The sequence below is a fragment of the Podarcis liolepis genome, assembly GCF_965112155.1.
Source record: "Podarcis liolepis genome assembly, chromosome: 18".
In the NCBI taxonomy this organism is placed as follows: domain Eukaryota; kingdom Metazoa; phylum Chordata; class Lepidosauria; order Squamata; family Lacertidae; genus Podarcis; species Podarcis liolepis.
The window spans coordinates 2897560-2917643 of record NC_139572.1 but is presented as its reverse complement, the minus strand read 5'-3'; the positions used below and the strand labels follow the sequence as shown (position 1 = coordinate 2917643).

The 20084-nt window shown below is 48.7% G+C and overlaps 1 protein-coding gene across 2 annotated transcripts in view; it reads left to right on the top strand.

Annotated features, from left to right (window-relative positions):
* The window catches only part of APC2 (APC regulator of WNT signaling pathway 2), a 46714-nt gene that overhangs the window by 4537 nt on the left and 22093 nt on the right, over positions 1–20084 (top strand). The window contains exons 1-6 of one of the 2 annotated variants that reach the window (XM_083483541.1): positions 11085–11346; positions 13246–13404; positions 13755–13845; positions 15314–15503; positions 15643–15751; positions 17474–17587. In XM_083483541.1, coding sequence (XP_083339667.1) covers positions 13264–13404; positions 13755–13845; positions 15314–15503; positions 15643–15751; positions 17474–17587 — 645 coding nt within the window. In that variant the 5' untranslated portion in view covers positions 11085–11346; positions 13246–13263. Of the gene's footprint in view, positions 1–11084; positions 11347–13245; positions 13405–13754; positions 13846–15313; positions 15504–15642; positions 15752–17473; positions 17588–20084 lie in introns of those variants that run through there. The other variant, XM_083483542.1, reaches the window with a different exon arrangement.

Sequence of the window (20084 nt, the reverse complement as noted above, 5' to 3'; positions counted from 1 at the left end):
GGACGAGATGGTGGGACAGTGTTCTCGAAGCTACCAGCATGAGTTTCACCAAACTGCGGGAAGACAGGAATGCCTGGCGTGCTCTGGTCCAGGGGGTCACGAAGAGTCGGACACGACTAAACAACAAGAAGCTTGCCGGGACCCCCTTTACCTTCCCCCTTCCTTCCCAGAATTGTTTCTTTAATAGGTTTTTATTGGGGGGGGGGGTCTGTTTTACTCCTCCCACCATCATTTCCATGACCTTCTCCTCTTCCCCATCCTCTAGCAGGCTGTCTGCATCCTGCCCTCCTCCTCCGGAGGGGAGCTCTAGGCAAAGCTGGGTACCAGTCAGGCCCGGTTGCCATGGTGACCCCATCCTCTGTGTGTGTGATGGGGGGAGCATCCTCCCATCTCCTGCATCAACGTGTTTGCATGTCGACGTGTCTGGGTGTGTGATGATTTATTGATTCCTTTGCTCCTATCCAGCAATTGCATTGACCTTGCCTCCCAGTTGTCAAACTGGGATATGTTTCCTCTTAGCAGGACATGAGAGGGAAGGTGGGAGGGGGCCGCTTCTGGGGGCTTGGAGGCCCCCTCCTCTCTCCCCCCTGAGGCCGCTTTGTTTGCCAGAGTTGGGTTTCCTCTTTCTCGCCTCCCCTCCTTTAATCTCCTCCTGCGCCCTGGATCTTGACTGAAATTTCAATTAGCAGGAACTGGTAACAACAGCCTGTTTGTTTAACCCCCCTGGGGGGTTTGCAGGGTGTGAGTGTATGGGGGGGGCGCAGCGGGAGAGACTAGCCCCTCACTCCATCCCCTGGAAAATCTCCAGGCCCTAAAAGATTCAGCCACTAAAGCGTTTTTCCCCCCTTCATTTTCAGGCCCTTTCCCTTTCCAATTCTTGCTCACTTTTCTTCCTCCTCCCCCTTCTTTTTTCCTTCCCCTTTCATTTAAATTCCCTCTCCCTTTTTTGCATTTTAATTCCCTTCCTCCTTTCCCAAAAGATCTCCTCTAGATGTTTCTTCTTTTTCTTTTAAAAGTTATTTCCCCTCCTGTTAAAACAAAAAAAAACCAGGACAGTTTCCAACAATCCAAAACCAGTAGAACGGAGCAGAATAATAATAATAATAATAATAATAATAATAATAATAATAATAATAATAATAATAGTATAAAGCAGCTGAATAAATCCAGATTAGATCAGATTTAATTCCTTTAGGATATTTTTTCTCTCTCCTCCTTGCTCCCCCCCTCTCTTTCCTTTCATCTTAATGATTCCTGCTCTTCGTTTCTTTGTATTTCACTAACTTAGTTCTTTCGTTTTGATGTTCTTCCTTTTTCTTTGGGGCCCCCGTGTCCAGCTTTCACAGAATCATGGAATGGGGGACCCCCAGAGGCCATCCAGCCCAACCCCCTGGGGCAGTACAGAAACCACAGCTGAAGACTCCGTGAGAATTGGCCGCCCGAATTCTGTTTGGAATCTTCCAGTAAAGGACACTCTGCCCCTTTCTGAGTCCAGTCTACTGCTGAACGGCCCTTAGCCTCAGAAAGTTCTTTCCTAATGTTTCGTTGGAATCTCCTTTTTTTGTCACTTGAAGCCATTGGATCTGGTCCCTCCCTCTGGACTCAAGAGTAGATCCCTTGAAATGAAAGAATATGACTAACCGTAACAGCACTAGCTAGGTTTAGCATTGGTGAAGCCTTCCTTCCTTCCTTCCTTCCTTCCTTCCTTCCTTCCTTCCTTCCTTCCTTCCTTCCTTCCTTCCTCCTCTCTCTCCTTCCTTCCTTCCTTCCTTCCTTCCTTCCTTCCTTCCTTCCTTCCTTCCTTCCTTCCTTCTCTCTCTCCTTCCTTCCTTCCATCCTTCTTTCCTCCCTCCTTCCTTCCTTCCTTCCTTCCTTCCTTCCTTCCTTCCTTCCTTCCTTTCTTTCTTTCTTTCTTTCTTTCTTTCTTTCTTTCTTTCTTTCTTTCTTTCTTTCTTTCTTTCTTTTTCCTTCCTTCCTTCCTTCCTTCCTTCCTTCCTTCCTTCCTTCCTTCCTTCCTTCCTTCCTTCCTCTCTCTCTCCTTCCTTCCTTCCTTCCTTCCTTCCTTCCTTCCTTCCTTCCTTCCTTCCTTCCTTCCTTTTTCTCTTTCTCTCTCTCTCTCTCTCTCTCTCTCAGCTTCAGTTTTCTGCACACCACTTAGAAATATTTTTACTCTATTGAGCCAGTATAGAAAGTAAACATTCCATCAATATGTTTATTTTGTGGGGGCTTTAAATAACCCCCCACAGCCCTAAATATTTGATTACGTTGATCGACGTTAAGGCATTGCTTATCAAACTATTGCTTTAACACTGAGCAATGCAATGTTTCCATTTAACATTTTTTTAAGCAATAAAAAAAACACCCCACAATCCTGGGAATTGTGGTTCCCCCGCTCACAGAGCTACAATTCCCAGCACCCTTACCAAATGACAGATCCCAGGATCCTTTGATGAGGGAAGCAATAATCTAGAAGCAAATCAGAGGCATTATGGTTTTCTGAAAGCAAAAGCAAACCAATAGTGTCTAACGTCAGAGATCCATTTAAATTAATGGGCAGGCTTGGGTCAATTTCAATAGGTCTACTCTGAGTTGGATAACCCTTTTTCTTTGCTGTTTTAATATATACTTCCTCCCCTCCTGTTTCATAATTTCATTTTAACGCTCGTGATTTTCTTCTTTTAACTCTCCCAGTGTTTTTCTCTTTCATCTAATATGACACGTTAGATATGTGACGCTGGCTTGGCCCCGGGGGTGACAGATGGGATCTCCTTCCAGGCTGTTAATCTCTCCAGAACATCTGGGTTGATAACTAAGACCCCTGAGATTGTAGTTTAATATGTTCACTCGATCTGCTCCCCAGCCACAAATTTAATTCCAAATTCTGCATTTTGGCAGGGAGGTGTAAGGCACAAATGCCCCTATCAATTTATTTATTTATTGGTTGGGGGAGGAGAAGGGGGATGTCTCTCCTGATCCTTTTGAATCTCAAAACCTGGATGCTTTTGCAGTACGTTTCTGAGCACAATTCAAAGGGTTGGTGCTGACCTTGAAAGCCCTAAACGGTCCAGGCCCAGAATACCTGAAGGAGCATCTCCAGCCCGGACACCGGGGTCCATCTCCCGAGGGTCTTCTGGCGGTTCCCTCCCTGCGAGAAGCGAGTTTACAAGGAACCAGGCAGAGGGCCTTCTCGGTGGTGGCACCCGCCCTGTGGAACGCCCTCCCACCAGATGTCAAGGAGATAAACAACTATCTGACTTTTAGAAGACATCCGAAGGCAGCCCTGTTTAGGGAAGTCTTTAATGTTTGAAGTTTTGTTCTGTTCTTAATGTTTTGTTGGGAGCTGCCCAGAGTGGCTGGGGAAACCCAGCCAGATGGGCGGGGTAGAAATAATAAATTATCATTAGGGGATGACCTCTCCACAATCCACAATTCCCTTTTTTAGGCTGGGAACAATGAGGAATGGAATATTGTTTTCACTTGGAGAGAAGGGCCACAGCCCCTCTACCCCCTTGAACCTGAATTTATTTTACTCTTATGTAGGATTTGCCAAATGAAAGCTTTTAATGTTTGATGTTTTGTTGTGTTTTTAATATTTTGTTGGGAGCTGCCCAGAGTGGCTGGAGAAACCCAACCAGATTGGCGGGGTATAAATCATCATCATATTACAATGGTAATAATAATAATAATAATAATAATAATAATAATAATAATAATAATAATAATTAATAATAACGACAATAACAACGACAATAGCACAAGGCCACTCCAACCCAAATCCTCTAATTCTTCGCCAGAGTTTTGGCATGCAGGAATCTGCCTCGTACGCAGAGTCAGACCTTTTGATTCTTCTGGGTGAGAGAAGAGATGATCCCATCACTCGGTCCCTTTTTGAGTTCATTGAACATGGGATCTTATGCATGCAAGGCAGCTGACCAGCCCTTGAGCTTACAGCTCTTGTCAATTACTGTTGTTGAGTCGTTTAGTCGTGTCCGCCTCTTTGTGACCCCCTGGACCAGAGCACACCAGGCACTCCTGTCTTCCACTGCCTCCCGCAGTTTGGTCAAACTCATGCTGGTAGCTTCGAGAACACTGTCCCACCATCTCGTCCTCCGTCGTCCCCTTCTCCTTGTGCCCTCCATCTTTCCCAACATCAGGGTCTTTTCCAGGGAGTCTTCTCTTCTCATGAGGTGGCCAAAGTCTTGGAGCCTCAGCTTCAGGATCTGTCCTTCCAGTGAGCACTCAGGGCTGATTTCCTTCCGAATGGAGAGGTTTGATCTTCTTGCAGTCCATGGGACTCTCAAGAATCTCCTCCAGCACCAGAATTCAAAAGCATCCATTCTTCGGCGATCAACCTTCTTGATGGTCCAGCTCTCACTTCCATACATCACTACTGGGACAATCATAGCTTGAACTATACGGACCTTAACTAGAGTGGTTAAAAAATCCATCTCCTCTTCCCAGGGAACTTTGGGACTCACAGCACCCAGACCAAACTACAGTTCACCTGATTCATTGAGGGGGAAACCTTGGCTGTTCAAAGAGGGGCAAGACTGTTTTAAATTTATAGAGCAGATGGGAACCTTAGGGATACTGTATTTGATGCCTGCTCTGTCCAGGGTGCTGAAAGAATTCTAGCTCATCCCCCTTGAACTCTGCAGACTTTGAAAGACTTGCGAAAAGTCGCCCAAATGGAAATTCGCCCTGCCCTGTTTTTACGGACCCAGGTGGACCTTCTGTTGTTGTTTTTTAACTATATATTTATGGGGTGCCAACACGGCTGTTGCAATCAGTGGGTCCCTGCGCATTGTAGGCCCATTGAAAGGGAATAACCTGGGTCCTTCCAACGAGTCTACTCCGAATCGAATCCAGTAGGAGACTACGTGTGGTCTTCGCAAAGGGGTTGGTGACTTTAATTTGCCTAGAGCTTAAAATAACTGAAGTGGGGAGGGTGGGTGATCTGAGAGAGATCTCTGGGATCTAGAGTTTCCCTGGCACTCGGAGGAGGTGTGAATGGTTGGTTGACAGCTGCCTGGAGCCAAAGCTTTCCCCAGGAGCCTTTATGACATTAATTCATAATGAATAGGCAGTCTTAAAATAGACTTGACCTCCAATGACTATCTCGGTTTTCTACATTTTTCTTTTAGAGGGTTGGAACCTCGCGCACACACACTAAAAAGAAGAAAATTTTACTTTTCTTCTTCTTTGATGATCCCTCGTAGCCGAGTAAGGTTGTCTTCCATAAACACGGTCTTAACAATGAGCCCATAAGTGGCTGTGGAGGCCAATTCTGGACCCACACATCCTTCCACAGTAGGGACATAGGTTTCTGGGTGGGAGTTGATCATGGCGAGGATTTGCCCAGCGTGCCTTCCTCTTAGTACGTTTCTCCCTTGCGTCCTGAGTTCGAGTGTCTTCGAAGCCCACAAAGCCTTTGGTAAAGGCTGTTCTCCAACTGGAGCACTCGCAGGCCAGTGTTTGCCAGTTGTCGGTGTTTATACTACATTTTTTTAAAGATTTGCCTTGAGAGGGTCTTTGAACATCTTTTGTTGACCGCCAGAATTACGCATAGTGATGTATGGAAGTGAGAGCTGGACCACAAAGAAGGCTGATCGCTAAAGAATGGGCAGGGGGACGTCTGCCACCCATTATTTTCTCTGCCACCTCCCCCCACCCCACTTAAAAAAATTAAAAAATAAATCTGAGCTCCTGAGTCAAAACCAGCTCAAAATGGAAGGCTGGCTTCTCCAGTTCAGCTGTGATTATTTTTAAAGATGGGGCATATCATTATCTATCTATCTATCTATCTATCTATCTATCTATCTATCTATCTATCTATTTATTGGGATGAGGGGGATACAGAGAGAGACTCTCTCTCTCTCTCTCTCTCTCTCTCTCTCTCTCTGTGTGTGTGTGTGTGTGTGTGTGTGTGTGTGTGTATGTATATATATATATCCATCATCTTGGAAGCCATTGGCTGTCGCCATGGTTACACAAGAGCATGTTCTGGGTTGCTATTGGCTGGCGCCAGCCCTCTGTTGCTTTCCTCCCCATCTATTCCCCCCTCCCTTTAAAAAAAAACCCATTTATCTCTGATTTATTCACTGTATGGGACAAGTCACTAGGGACTCTCTTTCCAATGCAAGATGAATGAGGCTTTGAAGAAAGGTAGCTAGCCTTTTGTCTCCGTGGGGGCGGGGAAGGAAAGGAAAGGTTATTTATTTATTTTGAGGCCTCCCCAACCCCCTCCCCAACTCCCCGCCCTCTCTCTCTGATTTTAAAAGGGCAAATTCCACTCACCCAACCAGCCCCCTGAATCTGTCTCCTCTGCAAAACGAAAACACGGTGCATTTAAACAAGGGGAGGGGGCTTCACCGTGGTACGTGGTTCCGGAATAAGTGGGTGGGGATCCCAGGTGATACTGCAAAACTGCTCCCTGGGGGCGATTCGAGGCAGCCGGAGGGCGACCACCTCCCAAAAAAGGCCCCCAAAAGGGTTTTGGTTTTGTTTATAAGCCCTTGGTGCACCCCGTGGTTAGAGTTCGGTGCTGATAACGGCAAGGTTGGAGGTTCGATCCCTGTTGGAGACAGCTGCCTATTCTTGCATTGCAGAGGTTGGGCTAGATTAATAATAATAATAATAATAATAATAATAATAATAATAATAATAATATATTTATTATTTGTACCCCGCCCATCTGGCTGGGTCTCCCCAGCCACTCTGGGTGGCTTCCAACAAAGACAAAAAATACACTACGATGTCACACATTAAAAACTTCCCTGAACAGGGCTGCCTTCAGATGTCTTCTGAATGTCAGGTAGTTGTTTATCTCTTTGACATCTGATCGGAGGGCGTTCCACAGGGTGGGTGCCACCACCGAGAAGGCCCTCTGCCTGGTTCTCTGTAACTTGGCTTCTCGCAGCGAGGGAACCGCCAGAAGGCCCTCGGAGCTGGACCTCAGTGTTCGGGCAGAACGATGGGGGTGGAGATGCTCCTACAGGTATACTGGACCAAGGCCATTTAGGGCTTTGAAGGTCAACACCAACACTTTGAATTGTGCTCAGAAACGTACTGGGAGCCAATGCAGGTCTTTCAGGACCGGTGTTATATGGTCTTGGCGGCCGCTCCCAGTCCCCAGTCTGGCTGCTGCATTCTGGATTAGTTGCAGTTTCCAGGTCACCTTCAAAGGCAGCCCCACAGAGAGCGCATGGCAGTAGTCCAAGCGGGAGACAACCAGAGCATGCACCACTCTCGCAAGGCAGTCCACAGGCAGGGAGGGTCTCATCCAGTGTACCAGATGGAGCTGCCCTGGACACAGAACTGACCTGCACCTCCATGGACAGCTGTGAGTCCAAAATGACTCCCAGGCTGCGCACCTGGTCCTTCAGGGGCAGTTACCCCATTCAGGACCAGGGAATCCCCCACACCCGCCCGCCACCTGTCCCCCAAAACAGTACTTCTGCCTTGTCAGGATTCAACCTCAATCTGTTAGCCGCCATCCATCCAAATTGCCATTCAAATACAGTCATACCTCGGGTTAGAGGTTGTGTGTTTTCGGATTGCAGTAGTCCAAGCGGAAGATAACCAGAGCATGCACCACTCTGGCCAGACAGTCTGCCGTCAGGGAGGGTCTCAGCCTGCGTACCAGATGGAGCTGGTAGACAGCCACCCTGGACACAGAATTGACCTGCGCCTCCATGGACCGGGGTCCCTTCCGACCCGATCCTTCGATTCGAGATACTGTTGAGCTACGTAAGAACCCCCTCAGTGGCCATCAGAGCCTATCGGCCAAGGAGAATGACATCTGTGGATCAACGACGTCTTTTTGGAGCGGGGTTTTTTTTTTTGCCACTTTGAGGGAGGATGACGTGGTTAGAGCAATTGAGAGTGGGAAGAGAGGAGAGGTGTGTGGTTTCCCCCCTCGTGTCTCATAATGCCACGACGTGTGGGTGATTGGTGGGCAAACCGGTACAGTGGCAGTTGGAACGAAGACCTGCGGAACTCACCGCCACAAGATTCCAGGGGCAAGCGTGCGCCTTTTCGTCTCTCTATGTTTCCCCACCTTCTCTCTTTTGGACATCTCCACCTCTCTCTCACTGTTCCTCTCCCTCTCTGGGCTCCCATGAAATCAGGTGCATGGGATGATAACAGTAGTAATAATAATAATAATAATAATAATAATAATAATAATAATAATAGTAATAATAATAATAGTAATAATAATAATAGTAATAATAATAATAATAATTTATACCATGTCCATCTGGCTGAGTTTCCCTAGCCACTCTGGGCGGCTTCCAAAAAAATATTAAAATACTGTAATACATCAAACATTAAAAGCTTCCCTAAACAGGGCTGCCTTCAGATGTCTTCTGAAAGTCTGGTAGTTGTTGTTCTCTTTGACATCTGGTGGGAGGGCGTTCCACAGGGCGGGTGCCACCACCGAGAAGGCCCTCTGCCTGGTTCCCTGTAACTTGGCTTCTCACAGTGAGGGAACCGCCAGAAGACCCTCGGTGCTGGACCTCAGTGTCCGGGTAGAACGATGGGGGTGGAGACGCTCCTTCAGATATACTGGACCGAGGATTCTGCAAATCGGGCCTAGCCGTCTCCTTTCTCTCGCCTGCTCCCTTCGTTTCTTAAGGGTTGGTCTCAATGTTCTGTGTGAACATTGTAAGGCTCTCCTTAAATCACCACACACTGATCCAACAGTCCTGTTCGAGCGGCAGGCACCATTTTAGTCTGTTCCAATGTAATAAAGTCTTAAGCGTCGGCTCATTAATTTTCCCAGACCAGTTGCGCCATAAATCAGTCTTTGCAGGGGAGGGTTTGCCGACTCAGAGACACAATCCAAACATGATAACAAAGCAATGGCTCACCTCCCCTTCTGACTATCAATCTCGCAACTTACCATATTTTTTGCTCTATAAGACTCACTTTTCCCCTCCTAAAAAGTAAGGGGGAATGTGTGTGCGTCTTATGGGGCGAATGCAGGCTGCGCAGCTATCCCAGAAGCCAGAACAGCGAGAGGGATTGCTGCTTTCACTGCGCAGCGATCCCTCTTGCTGTTCTGGCTTTTGAGATTCAGAATATTTTTGTTCTTGTTTTCCTCCTCCAAAAACTAGGTGCGTCTTGTGGTCTGGTGCGTCTTATAGAGCGAAAAATACGGTAGTCTGTCTCATAAGTTAAGTGCGTCATCTTAGAGAGCCTTTCGTTTTCTTTCCATATCTTCTAAAAAGCAAATCCTTTAGTTAATATTTTTGTTTCCACAAAGTCTAGTCCACAGTTGTTTCCCCATCTCACTTGCTATCAGTCATGTGACGGTTCTTGGTGAGGACTAGCAACTTAACTTCTTGAGGACCGTTCTCCTTGAGGACTAGCGACTTAACTTCTGCGGGAAGGGCCGTCGCTGGGGCCAAGGCCTCCATCCGTACGGAAGGTGGCAGGTTCAAACCCTGGCGTCTCCAAGTAGGGTTGGGACGCCCGCCCCCGCCCCCCGTGCGAATTTCTGGACAGCTGCTACCAGCCAGTGCAGACAGCATGGACCTCAATGGACCAGGCATGAGGTGATCTTGAGAATTCCCTTTAGGAGCACGTGCTAAAAACATTGGTGTAGCTGCCGCTGCTCAGCTCAGGAGAATCAGCGTCCGATGCCCACACACGCGTGTGACAGCGCTGCCATGTGCCGGCTGGGCCCTGGGCAGAGGCACATGGATCTGTGGGCATAGAGACACGAGGTGGGCAGCCACGGACCCCCACCCCAGCCGCTGGTTTGCGGAGAGCAGCTGCCACAGCCTTCGCTTCAACTCCCTTCTCCCTCGGAAACCCTTGCACAGATAAATCTTCGTCGCTGCCCTGGGGGGAAAGGCCCACAATCTGGACTCTGTTGACAGCGAGTGCCATCTCCTAGCTGAGTCCTCCTCAGAGTAGATCCATTGAAACGAAGGAGCCTGAGGCATTCATTCCCGACAGGCCTGCTCTGAGGAAGGCCAACAATTCGGTCCCTATTTTCCAAGGACAGTCCCAGATTTACAAAAGCTGCCCCGGTTTCTGATTTATTTATTTTTACCAATGCTTTTTCAAATTAATACATTTCACTGATTTCGCGATCATTCTGACGTTTCAAAGCTTGACTTCCTTCCCCCTCTTTCCGCGGTTCCTTAAATTCATTTTTAATATCTTCTGAATATCCCAATTAACTGTATGTCTTCTAAAGGTTGTATAGTTACTTGGCTCTGGGGTTGCGTAACTCCATCCCCTCCAACATTTCCCCAATGAAAATAGGGATGTCCTAAGGAGCGCAGGTGGCGCTGTGGGTTAAACCACAGAGCCTAGGACTTGCCGATCAGAAGGTCGGCGGTTCGAATCCCTGTGACGGGGTGAGCTCCCGTTGTTCGGTCCCTGCTCCTGCCAACCTAGCAGTTCAAAAGCACACCAGTGCAAGTAGATAAATAGGTACCGCTCCAGCGGGAAGGTAAACGCCGTTTCCGTGCACTGCTCTGGTTCGCCAGAAGCGGCTTAGTCCTGCTGGCCACATGACCCGGAAGCTGTACGCCGTCTCCCTCGGCCAATAAAGCGAGATGAGCACCTCAACCCCAGAGTCGGCCACAACTGGACCTAACGGTCAGGGGTCCCTTTACCTTTAAGGAAAAGCAGGACGTTGTGGGATCAAATCAGAAACTGGGACAGCTTCTGTAAATCCAGGACTTTCCCCTGAAAATTGACAATGGTGTAGCCTGGGATGCCTCCGAATTTTGCGCCCGGGTCCCCAGCTCCCTGCTACGCCACTGTTTCCCAGTAAGGCTAGGAAGCAAACTCCAGATCTAAAGGCCTGGACGGATGCTGCGTGATCTAACTCTGTATACGAGTTACATCATTGTAATTATAATAGATCGTTATCAATCCAGGAGCCCGAAAAGCCTGTGTTATTGACACGCTCTGAAAGCGATGGAAGGAGCTCAGCCGGGAAAACCAGCCCTGCCTTGTACGGCTTGTGCTGAGATTGCGGGGTGGCAATTGGAGAAACCGGGGGGGGGGGGTGTCTTCTCGCAGCTATTTGGTTCAATACACCCACCACGTGACTTGTCATTGGCAGGCGAGGACCCCACGACGGAGACAAACAGCTCTCCTGTATCTCCCCTCGCATTTAAACCACGGATAATGCCCTCCACCTAAAACAGTTTATTTCCTTAAGAAAAAATGGGGACGTTGCGTGCTTGCCGGGACCCCAAGCCCACAGGGACCCATAAGAAGACCCCCAAGGGGGCTGTGGAACCGAGGAGTGGAGGAATTCGCAGGAATTGACAGCCTGAGGTCAGAGGTTGGGGTCCCACAGAGACCCGGCTGGCGTTTGTGAGTAAGGGGGTCTTCATTGTCTCTGTTTCTCTGTTTGATGTTCTCCGTGATTCTCCTTTTCTGTAAGAATAACCTCGGGGAGATTTTTTTGGGGGGGGGAATAGGGGTGTTCCAAGAGACCCCAGGTGTGCTTGTGGGGAAGAAAGAGTTGTGGGGAAGATGGAGGAAAAAGGGGGGCGGTGGGGAGGCCACAAAGGCAGCGAGGAGCCCCCAGAAGTGGGGAGAGAAAGGAAGGAGGCAGCGGAACGGAGTCTGCTCTGAGAGAGGCAGGGAGACAAAGGGATGAAAGGGAGACCGAGTTGGGTGATGGGGGGGCAGGGAGAGACAAAAGGGGGCTCCGTTCTTTGTAAAAAATGACTGTGGCCATTGATCTGTGGGGACGCCAATTTAGAAAAAGGGAGAAGAGAGCAGGTGAGGGGTTTGCAAACCTACCTGCGCTAACCTGGTCTCCAGGTGATGGGCAGGGAGCAGGCTTAAATCTCCAGGTTAGGAGAATGTGCCTTTAATTTTCATATATATTTATAAGACAGCATCTTTAAAAGCAGAGACATCACCTTGCCAACAAAGGTCCGTATAGTTAAAGCCATGGTTTCCCAGTAGTGATGTATGGAAGTGAGAGCTGGACCACAAAGAAGGCCGATCGCCGAAGAATGGATGCTTTTGAATTGTGGTGCTGGAGGAGACTCTTGAGAATCCCATGGACTGCAAGAAGATCCAACCTCTCCATTCGGAAGGAAATCAGCCCTGAGTGCTCACTGGAAGGACAGATCCTGAAGCTGAGGCTCCAGGACTTTGGCCACCTCAGGAGAAGAGAAGACTCCCTGGAAAAGACCCTGATGTTGGGAAAGATGGAGGGCGCAAGGAGAAGGGGACGACAGAGGACGAGATGGTGGGACAGTGTTCTTGAAGCTACCAACATGAGTTTGACCAAACTGCGGGAGGCAGTGGAAGACAGGAGGGCCTGGCGTGCTCTGGTCCAGGGGGTCACGAAGAGGCGGACACGACTAAACAACAAAAAGATTGTGCATGCAGCTTGCAGGATTCAGCCCAGCAGGGACTGGGTGCAAATTATTGCATAGACTCTCTCTCTCTCCTCCTACCTTCCCTGTCCCAATTAACCTCCGTCTCCAGGGATTAGCCAGGGGAGTGGCGAGGAAGAGAAAGAACTGGGCTGGGCGTGAGGGGAGGAGTGGGTTCTGCGTCTCTGTGTGTCTTCGGCATGGGGCACGGCCCAGGCGACATCGCCAGGGGACCACCCCTAAGTCTTGTGCTTGGGACTTATATCTACTGCCATGCGCTCTACGTGGGGCTACCTTTGAAGGTGACCCGGATACTGCAATTAATCCAGAATGCGGCAGCTAGACTGGTGACTGGGAGCAGCCGCTGAGACCATATAACACTGGTCCTGAAAGACCTACATTGGCTCCCAGGACGTTTCTGAGCACAATTCAAAGTGTTGGGGCTGACCTTTAAATCCCTAAACGGCCTCGGTCCAGTATCCCTGAAGGAGCGTCTCCACCCCCATCGTTCAGCCCAGACACTGAGGTCCAGCGCAGAGGGCCTTCTGCCGGTTCCCTCATTGCGAGAAGTGAGGTTACAGGGAACCAGGCAGAGGGCCTTCTCGGTAGTGGCGCCCGCCCTGTGGAACACCCTCCCTTCAGATGTGAAGGAAATAAGCAGCTATCCTATCTTTAAAAGACAACTGAAGGCAGCCTTGTTTAGAGAAGTTTTTAATATTCAGTGCTGTATTGTTTTTAACACTCGATTGGGAGCCGCCCAGAGTGGCTGGGGAAACTCAGCCAGATGGGCGGGGTATAAATAATAAATTATTATCATTATTATTCCCGGCGCACGATAGCAAAGCCCCCTCACCTGTCCCTTTCTGCCCCTCTGCAGTTGACGGAGGAGCTGAAGATGTCTACGTCCATCGCTTCCTACGACCAGCTGGTCCGGCAGGTGGAGGCCTTGAAAACAGAGAACACCCACCTTCGGAGGGAGCTAGAGGACAACTCCAACCACCTGTCCAAGCTGGAAAATGAGACTTCGGATATGAAGGTGAGAAAGGGAGGCTCCTGTTCAATGGATTAGCAACAGCCCTCAGCCTCAGATCAATTTGTTTTGATTTGATTTGATCAATTTGATCAATCAACTGGTTCTAAACGCAGCATAAGGGGTCTATAGTATAGTGTATTTTAAAATGGGGTTTTAGAGTTTTTAGGGGGGTTGAATTTTTTATGTCCCCAACAAAAAGGACTCTGGTTTCTTTTGGAAAACATTTTTTTCAATTCATTGTGAATTATTTCCCAATACTCTTTTACCCGGTCCACCACATGTGAAAGAAGGTTCGCTCCACCTCTTTGCAATTCAATCCATTTTCTGCCGCTCCCATTTTTTATCCGTTCCAGGAAGTCTTGAAGCACCTCCAGGGAAAACTGGAACAGGAGGCCAAGATGATGGTTTCGACAGGTCAGATGGAAGTCCTGGACCAACTGAAAGGTGGGTGGAAGTCACAATCCGAGAGGAGATCTTTGTTCATTTTGGGGTGGGTTCGCTCCCAAGCAGGGTCCCTAAAACAATGATTAGCCCAGGCGGTGGGTTCCCTACACAGCTCACCTCTCCATTTAATAATAATAATAATAGATTTATGCCTTGGGACACGGGTGGCGCTGTGGTCTAAACCCCAGAGCCTAGGGCTTGCCGATCAGAAGGTCGGTGGTTCGAATCCCCGCGACGGGGTGAGCTCCCGTTGCTCGGTCCTTGCTCCTGCCAACCTAGCAGTTCGAAAGCACACCAGCGCAAGTAGATAAATAGGTACCGCTCTGGCGGGAAGGTAAACGGCGTTTCTGTGCGCTGCTCTGGTTCGCCAGATGCGGCTTAGTCCGGCTGGCCACATGACCCAGAAGCTGTACGCCGGATCCCTTGGCCAATAAAGCGAGATGAGCGCCACAACCCCAGAATCAGTCACGACTGGACCTAATGGTCATGGGCCCCTTTGCCTTTTAACTGTTCCTAAATGGGACGCGGGTGGCACTGTGGTTCAAACCACAGAGCCTAGGGCTTGCCGATCAGAAGGTCGGCAGTTCGGGGATTTGGGGGGCGGGGCGGTAAAAATGTCTTCTTTTTGATTATTTGTTAATGTTTACGAGAAATGTGTGGGGTAATCTGGTATTGATACAATGTGGCATATATTGGATTTTTTAAATTGAAAACTGAGCTCCCGTTGCTCGGTCCCTGCTCCTGCCAACCTAGCAGTTCGAAAGCACGTCAAAGTGCAAGTAGATAAATAGGTACCGCTCTGGCGGGAAGGTAAACGGCGTTTCTGTGCGCTGCTCTGGTTCGCCAGAAGCGGCTTAGTCCTGCTGGCCACATGACCCGGAAGCTGTACGCCGGCTCCCTTGGCCAATAAAGCGAGATGAGCACCGCAACCCCAGAGTCGGCCACAACTGGACCTAATGGTCAGGGGTCCCTTTACCTTTAAATCAGGCTTCTGGTCCTCAAGGCTGCAGAGGCAGCTTTGGAAAGTATGTGTTGGCCTCTGGAAGGAAAAAGATCAGGCTTTGCATTCAATATAAATGGATAAATAGTGACTGTCACCCCCCCCCCCTCTTCTGCACTGAGCCTCTTGGGCTTGCCGATCGGAAGGTCGGCGGTTCGAATCCCTGCAACGGAATGAGCTCCCATTGCTCTGTCCCAGCTCCTGCCAACCTAGCAGTTCAAAAGCACACCGGTGCAAGTAGATAAATAGGTACCACTGCTGCGGGAAGCTAAACAGCATTTCTGTGCGCTCTGGTTTCCATCATGCGCCAGAAGCGGTTTAGTCCTGCTGGCCGCATGACCCGGAAAGCTGTCTGCGGACAAACGCCGGCTCCCTCGGCCTGAAAGCGAGATGAGCGCCGCAACCCCATAGTCGCCTTTGACTGGACTTAACCGTCCAGGGGTCCTTTACCTTTACCTTCTGTTCCAGCCCTGCAGATGGACATCAGCAGCTTATACAACCTCAAATTCCATCCGCCGGCTCTTCTCCCCGAACCCGTAAGCCAGGATCACAGCCCCGAAGGCAGCCCTGCTCACCTAAGCTCCCTGCAGAGAAAGGACAGCATGTTGGACCTCAGCCAGGCCACGATCCGACTACTGGAGGAGCTTGACAGAGAAAGGTGAGGGGGTCGATGAGGTCACCATTGGAGTCTGCAAGCCAAAGCGCCCCCGTCTCAGTTAATTTCTTTTTTTTTTTCATCCACATGTGGTCTGAACCAGCCTCCCCCTTTACTCACCCCCCCCTTTCCTCTCTCGCAGATGTTTTCTCCTGAGTGAGATTGAAAAAGAGGAGAAGGAAAAATTGTGGTACTACACTCAACTCCAAAGCCTCTCCAAAAGACTGGATGAGCTCCCTCACGTGGAGACGGTGAGTTTCGAAAACCCACGCCCCCCCCCTCTTGGCATACCAGGGGTGTGCGGGACCAAGTTCCTAGTCCCTGGTGTGTTTGCTTGTGGGGAGAAAGATTCTGCGGAAAGAGAAGCTGTAAACATTGCCCAAACACAAAGCTTTGGCCTAAACGGGCTTGTAATACTCTCTCTTTGTGTCCTAAATATGCCGGTTTGTGTCTAATTACCATATTTTTCGCTCTATAAGATGCACCAGACCACAAGACACACCTAGTTTTTGGAGGAGGAAAACAAGAAAAAAAATATTCTGAATCCCAGAAGCCAGAACAGCAAGAGGGATCGCTGCGCAGTGAAAGCAGCAATCCCTCTTGCTGTTCTGGCTTCTGGGATAGCTGCGCAGCCTGCATTCGCTCCATAAGACGCACACACATTTCCCCTTACTTTTTAGGAGGGGAAAAGTGAGTCTTATAGAGCAAAAAATACGGTACTGTATTTTTCCACGTATATTTCCCCCCAATTTTTTTTTAAGTTTAAAATTGGGGGTCGTCTTACACATGGAATGTTGCAATTCATTATTTCGTAATTTGGGGCTCGAAAAATAGGGGTCGCCTTCTACGTAGGGGCATCTTATGCACGGAAAAATATGGTGACATTTCTTAACATTTCCTGGGCTATTTTAGGCCGGGGTGAATTCAATCAATCAATCAATCTGTTTATTTTGAGAGGGCTTCAAACAATCCCACAAAACTCTGAGTCTTTGATTATGTTAAGACAAAAGTCCTTTGCCTAACGCTTTATTGCTTTAATCTTTTAAGGTTGTTGTTTTTTAAAAAGAATCTGGGAACTGTAGTTCCCCCACTCCCTGAGCTACAATTCCCAGCACCCTCAAGAAACGATGGTGTCCAGGAATATTTTTTTGGGGGGGGAGAAGCAATGATCTAGAAGATTATCTCGGCCAAATTCAGATGGGTTTTTTTTAACCATCTCAGCCATTTTTTAAAAAAAAAAAATTGGCAAAGAAATGGAAAGCAAGTCCTGCTCAGAACAGATCCATCAAAATCGACGGGCACGATTCACTGAGGCCTAGCCATTTCCGTGGGGTCTACTCTGAGTAAAACTCCTTTGGCGGCAGTTGCAAATGAGAAGCGTCGGCGAAACCTGATAGGGGTGGGAAATTGGAATATTCTCCGATGTGGGTGCTTTGCAAGCAAATGCAAATACAGTGGTGCCTCGCAAGACGAAAAGAATCCGTTCTGTGATTCTCTTCGTCTAGCGGTTTTTTTCGTCTTGCGAAGCAAGCCCATTGAAGGATTAGCGGATTAGCGCTATTAGCGGCTTTTAGAGGCTTTTAGCGGCTTATCTGCTGATCGGATCAGCTGATAAGCGGCTTAGCGCTATTAGCGGCTTTTAGAGGCTTTTAGCGGCTTATCTGCTGATCGGATCAGCTGATAAACGGCTTAGCGGCTTAGAAAAAGGGGGGAGGGAAAAAAACCCGCAGGAACTCGCAAGACATTGTCGTCTTGCGAAGAAAGCCCATAGGAGATTCGTTTTGCGAAGCACCTCCAAAACGGAAAACTCTTTCGTCTAGCGAGTTTTCCGTCTTGCGAGGCATTCGTCTTGCGGGGCACCACTGTATCCGGAATCCACCTCTCTAAAAATTATGGGACTGCTCTGGGAGAGGCATAGTGAACAGATGGAGTTTGTGTTTTTTAACCCGGCTTCTTCCCCCGCCATCGCCCAGTTTTCGATGCAGATGGACCTGATCCGCCAGCAGCTCGAATTCGAAGCCCAGCACATCCGCACCCTCATGGAGGAGCGTTTTGGGACGACAGACGAAATGGTACAAAGGGCCCAGGTGAGGATCATAAAAATTGTAGAATTATAGAGTTGGATTAATTGAATGAATGAACGAATCTTTAGTTGCGTCCGCCATCGACTATAGCAATGAAACAGCAATACAGTGGTACCTCGGGTTAAGTACTTAATTCGTTCCGGAGGTCCGTACTTAACCTGAAACTGTTCTTAACCTAAAGCACCACTTTAGCTAATGGGGCCTCGCGCTGCTGCCGCGCTGCGCGATTTCTGTTCTCATCCTGAAGCAAAGTGCTTAACCTGAAGCACTATTTCTGGGTTAGTGGAGTCTGTAACCTGAAGCGTATGTAACCTGAAGTGTATGTAACCCGAGGTACCACTGTACGATATACAAAGTATAGAAATAAAAAGTCAATTATATAAAATGCATTTTAGGGTTTTGAATCCATAGTCAAATAGTGGATCTTATTCTGATTGCCCCAGCGAAAAACCTTGCCACCTTTGCTGTCACCTGCTCATCTGGATCTGCCAAGAGAAAGGACACTGGGGCAGTGGCTGGGCGACCCGGAATGGACGATAAAAGAGGGGTGATAATCTCATCCCTCAAGTCTTTATAAAGAGGGCAAGCCAGAAGGGCATGCGCCACCGATTCGGGACTGCCGTCTCCACAGGGAATCTGTTGGAATCGTCCCTCAAGTCCAGCCGAGGGCAAGACATTCAATCTCGTGAGAGTAAAAGTGCATCTATATTTTCGAATTGCTAGATTATGCAAATAGGGTGCCGGAGAGTCGAAATGGGAAGGTGGAAAACAGTCATGCCATGGGCAAAATGTCCTTATTGTGGCCAAGTTGTTCTGACGCTCAATATCATTTAAAGGTAAAAGGTAAAGGGACCCCTGACCATTGGTCCAGTCGTGGCCGACTCTGGGGTTGCGGCGCTCATCTCGCTTTACTGGCCGAGGGAGCTGGCATACGGCTTCCAGGTCATGTGGCCAGCAGGACTAAGACGCTTCTGGCGAACCAGAGCAGCGCACAGAAATGCCGTTTACCTTCCCACCGGAGCGGTACCTGTTTATCTACTTGCACTGGTGTGCTTTCGAACTGCTAGGTTGGCAGGAGCAGGGACCGAGCAATGGGAGCTCACCCTGTCATTGCGGGGATTCGAACCGCTGACCTTCTGATTGGCAAGTCCTAGGCTCAGTGGTTTAACCCACAGCGCCACCCGCGTCCCTCCAATATCATTTAGGCGCTGGCAAATTAGACTGTTTGCTTTACTAAAACCCAAAGTGAGCAGCTGTTGCGGGGATAAACCACAAGAGTGAAGTTTTTGATAAACCATTTTAGTCCAGGTGCTTTTGGGATCTTGCAGCGTTAGGGATATTAGACTGGGGGATTTGAGTTAGGCAATATAGTGTTGGAAACGACCCAGTCCAAAGCCCTGCAATGCAGGAATCTTTCTCCCAGCGCAGGATTCGAACCCGCAGCCCTGAGATTCAGAGCCTCGTGCTCTGCTGACCCAACTATCAGGGCTTTGCTGTAGAATCACTGGACTATACTGAGCTGGAAAGAGGGGGTAATCCGGAGGGCATCTAGATGAACCCACCCCAAACTCAATGCAGGATGCGACCACGTCATCCTAAACAAGCTGTGTCAGTAGACCCTTAATCTTACGGTCATGGGTTCGAATCCCATGTTGCAGAGGGGTGAACTAAATGACCATTGTGTTCCCTTCCAATTCTACAGTTTTATATAGGGAGGAAGGATTGCAAGAGCCTTTTGTTGTTGTTGTTTAGTCATTTAGTCGTGTCCGCCTCTTCGTGACCCCCAGGACCAGAGCACGCCAGGCACTCCTGTCTTCCACTGCCTCCCCCAGTTTGGTCAAACTCATGCTGGTGGCTTCGAGAACACTGTCCCACCATCTCGTCCTCTGTCATCCCCTTCTCCTTGTGCCCTCCATCTTTCCCAACATCAGGGTCTTTCCCAGGGAGTCTTCTCTTCTCATGAGGTGGCCAAAGTCTTGGAGCCTCAGCTTCAGGATCTGTCCTTCCAATGAGCACTCAGGCCTGATTTCCTTCAGAATGGAGAGGTTTGATCTTCTTGCAGTCCATGGGACTCTCAAGAGTCTCCTCCAGCACCAGAATTCAAAAGCATAAATTCTTCGGCCATTAGCCTTCTTTATGGTCCAGCTCTCATTTCCATACATCACTACTGGGAAAACCAGAGCTTTAACTATACGGACCTTTGTTGGCAAGGTGATGTCTCTGCTTTTTAAGATGCTGTCTAGGTTTGCCATCGCCTTTCTCCCAAGGAGCAGGCGTCTTTTAATTTCATGGCTGCTGTCACCATCTGCAGTGGTCATGGAGCCCAAGAAAGAAAAATCTCTCACTGCCTCCATTTCTTCCCCTTCTATTTGCCAGGAGGTGATGGGACCAGTGGGCAAGAGCCCTTACGTATTATTAATATTATTATAATATTAATATTAAATCGTATAATAATATATAAAATTATTGTGATGTTATTTTCTTTTATTATCGTGAACGG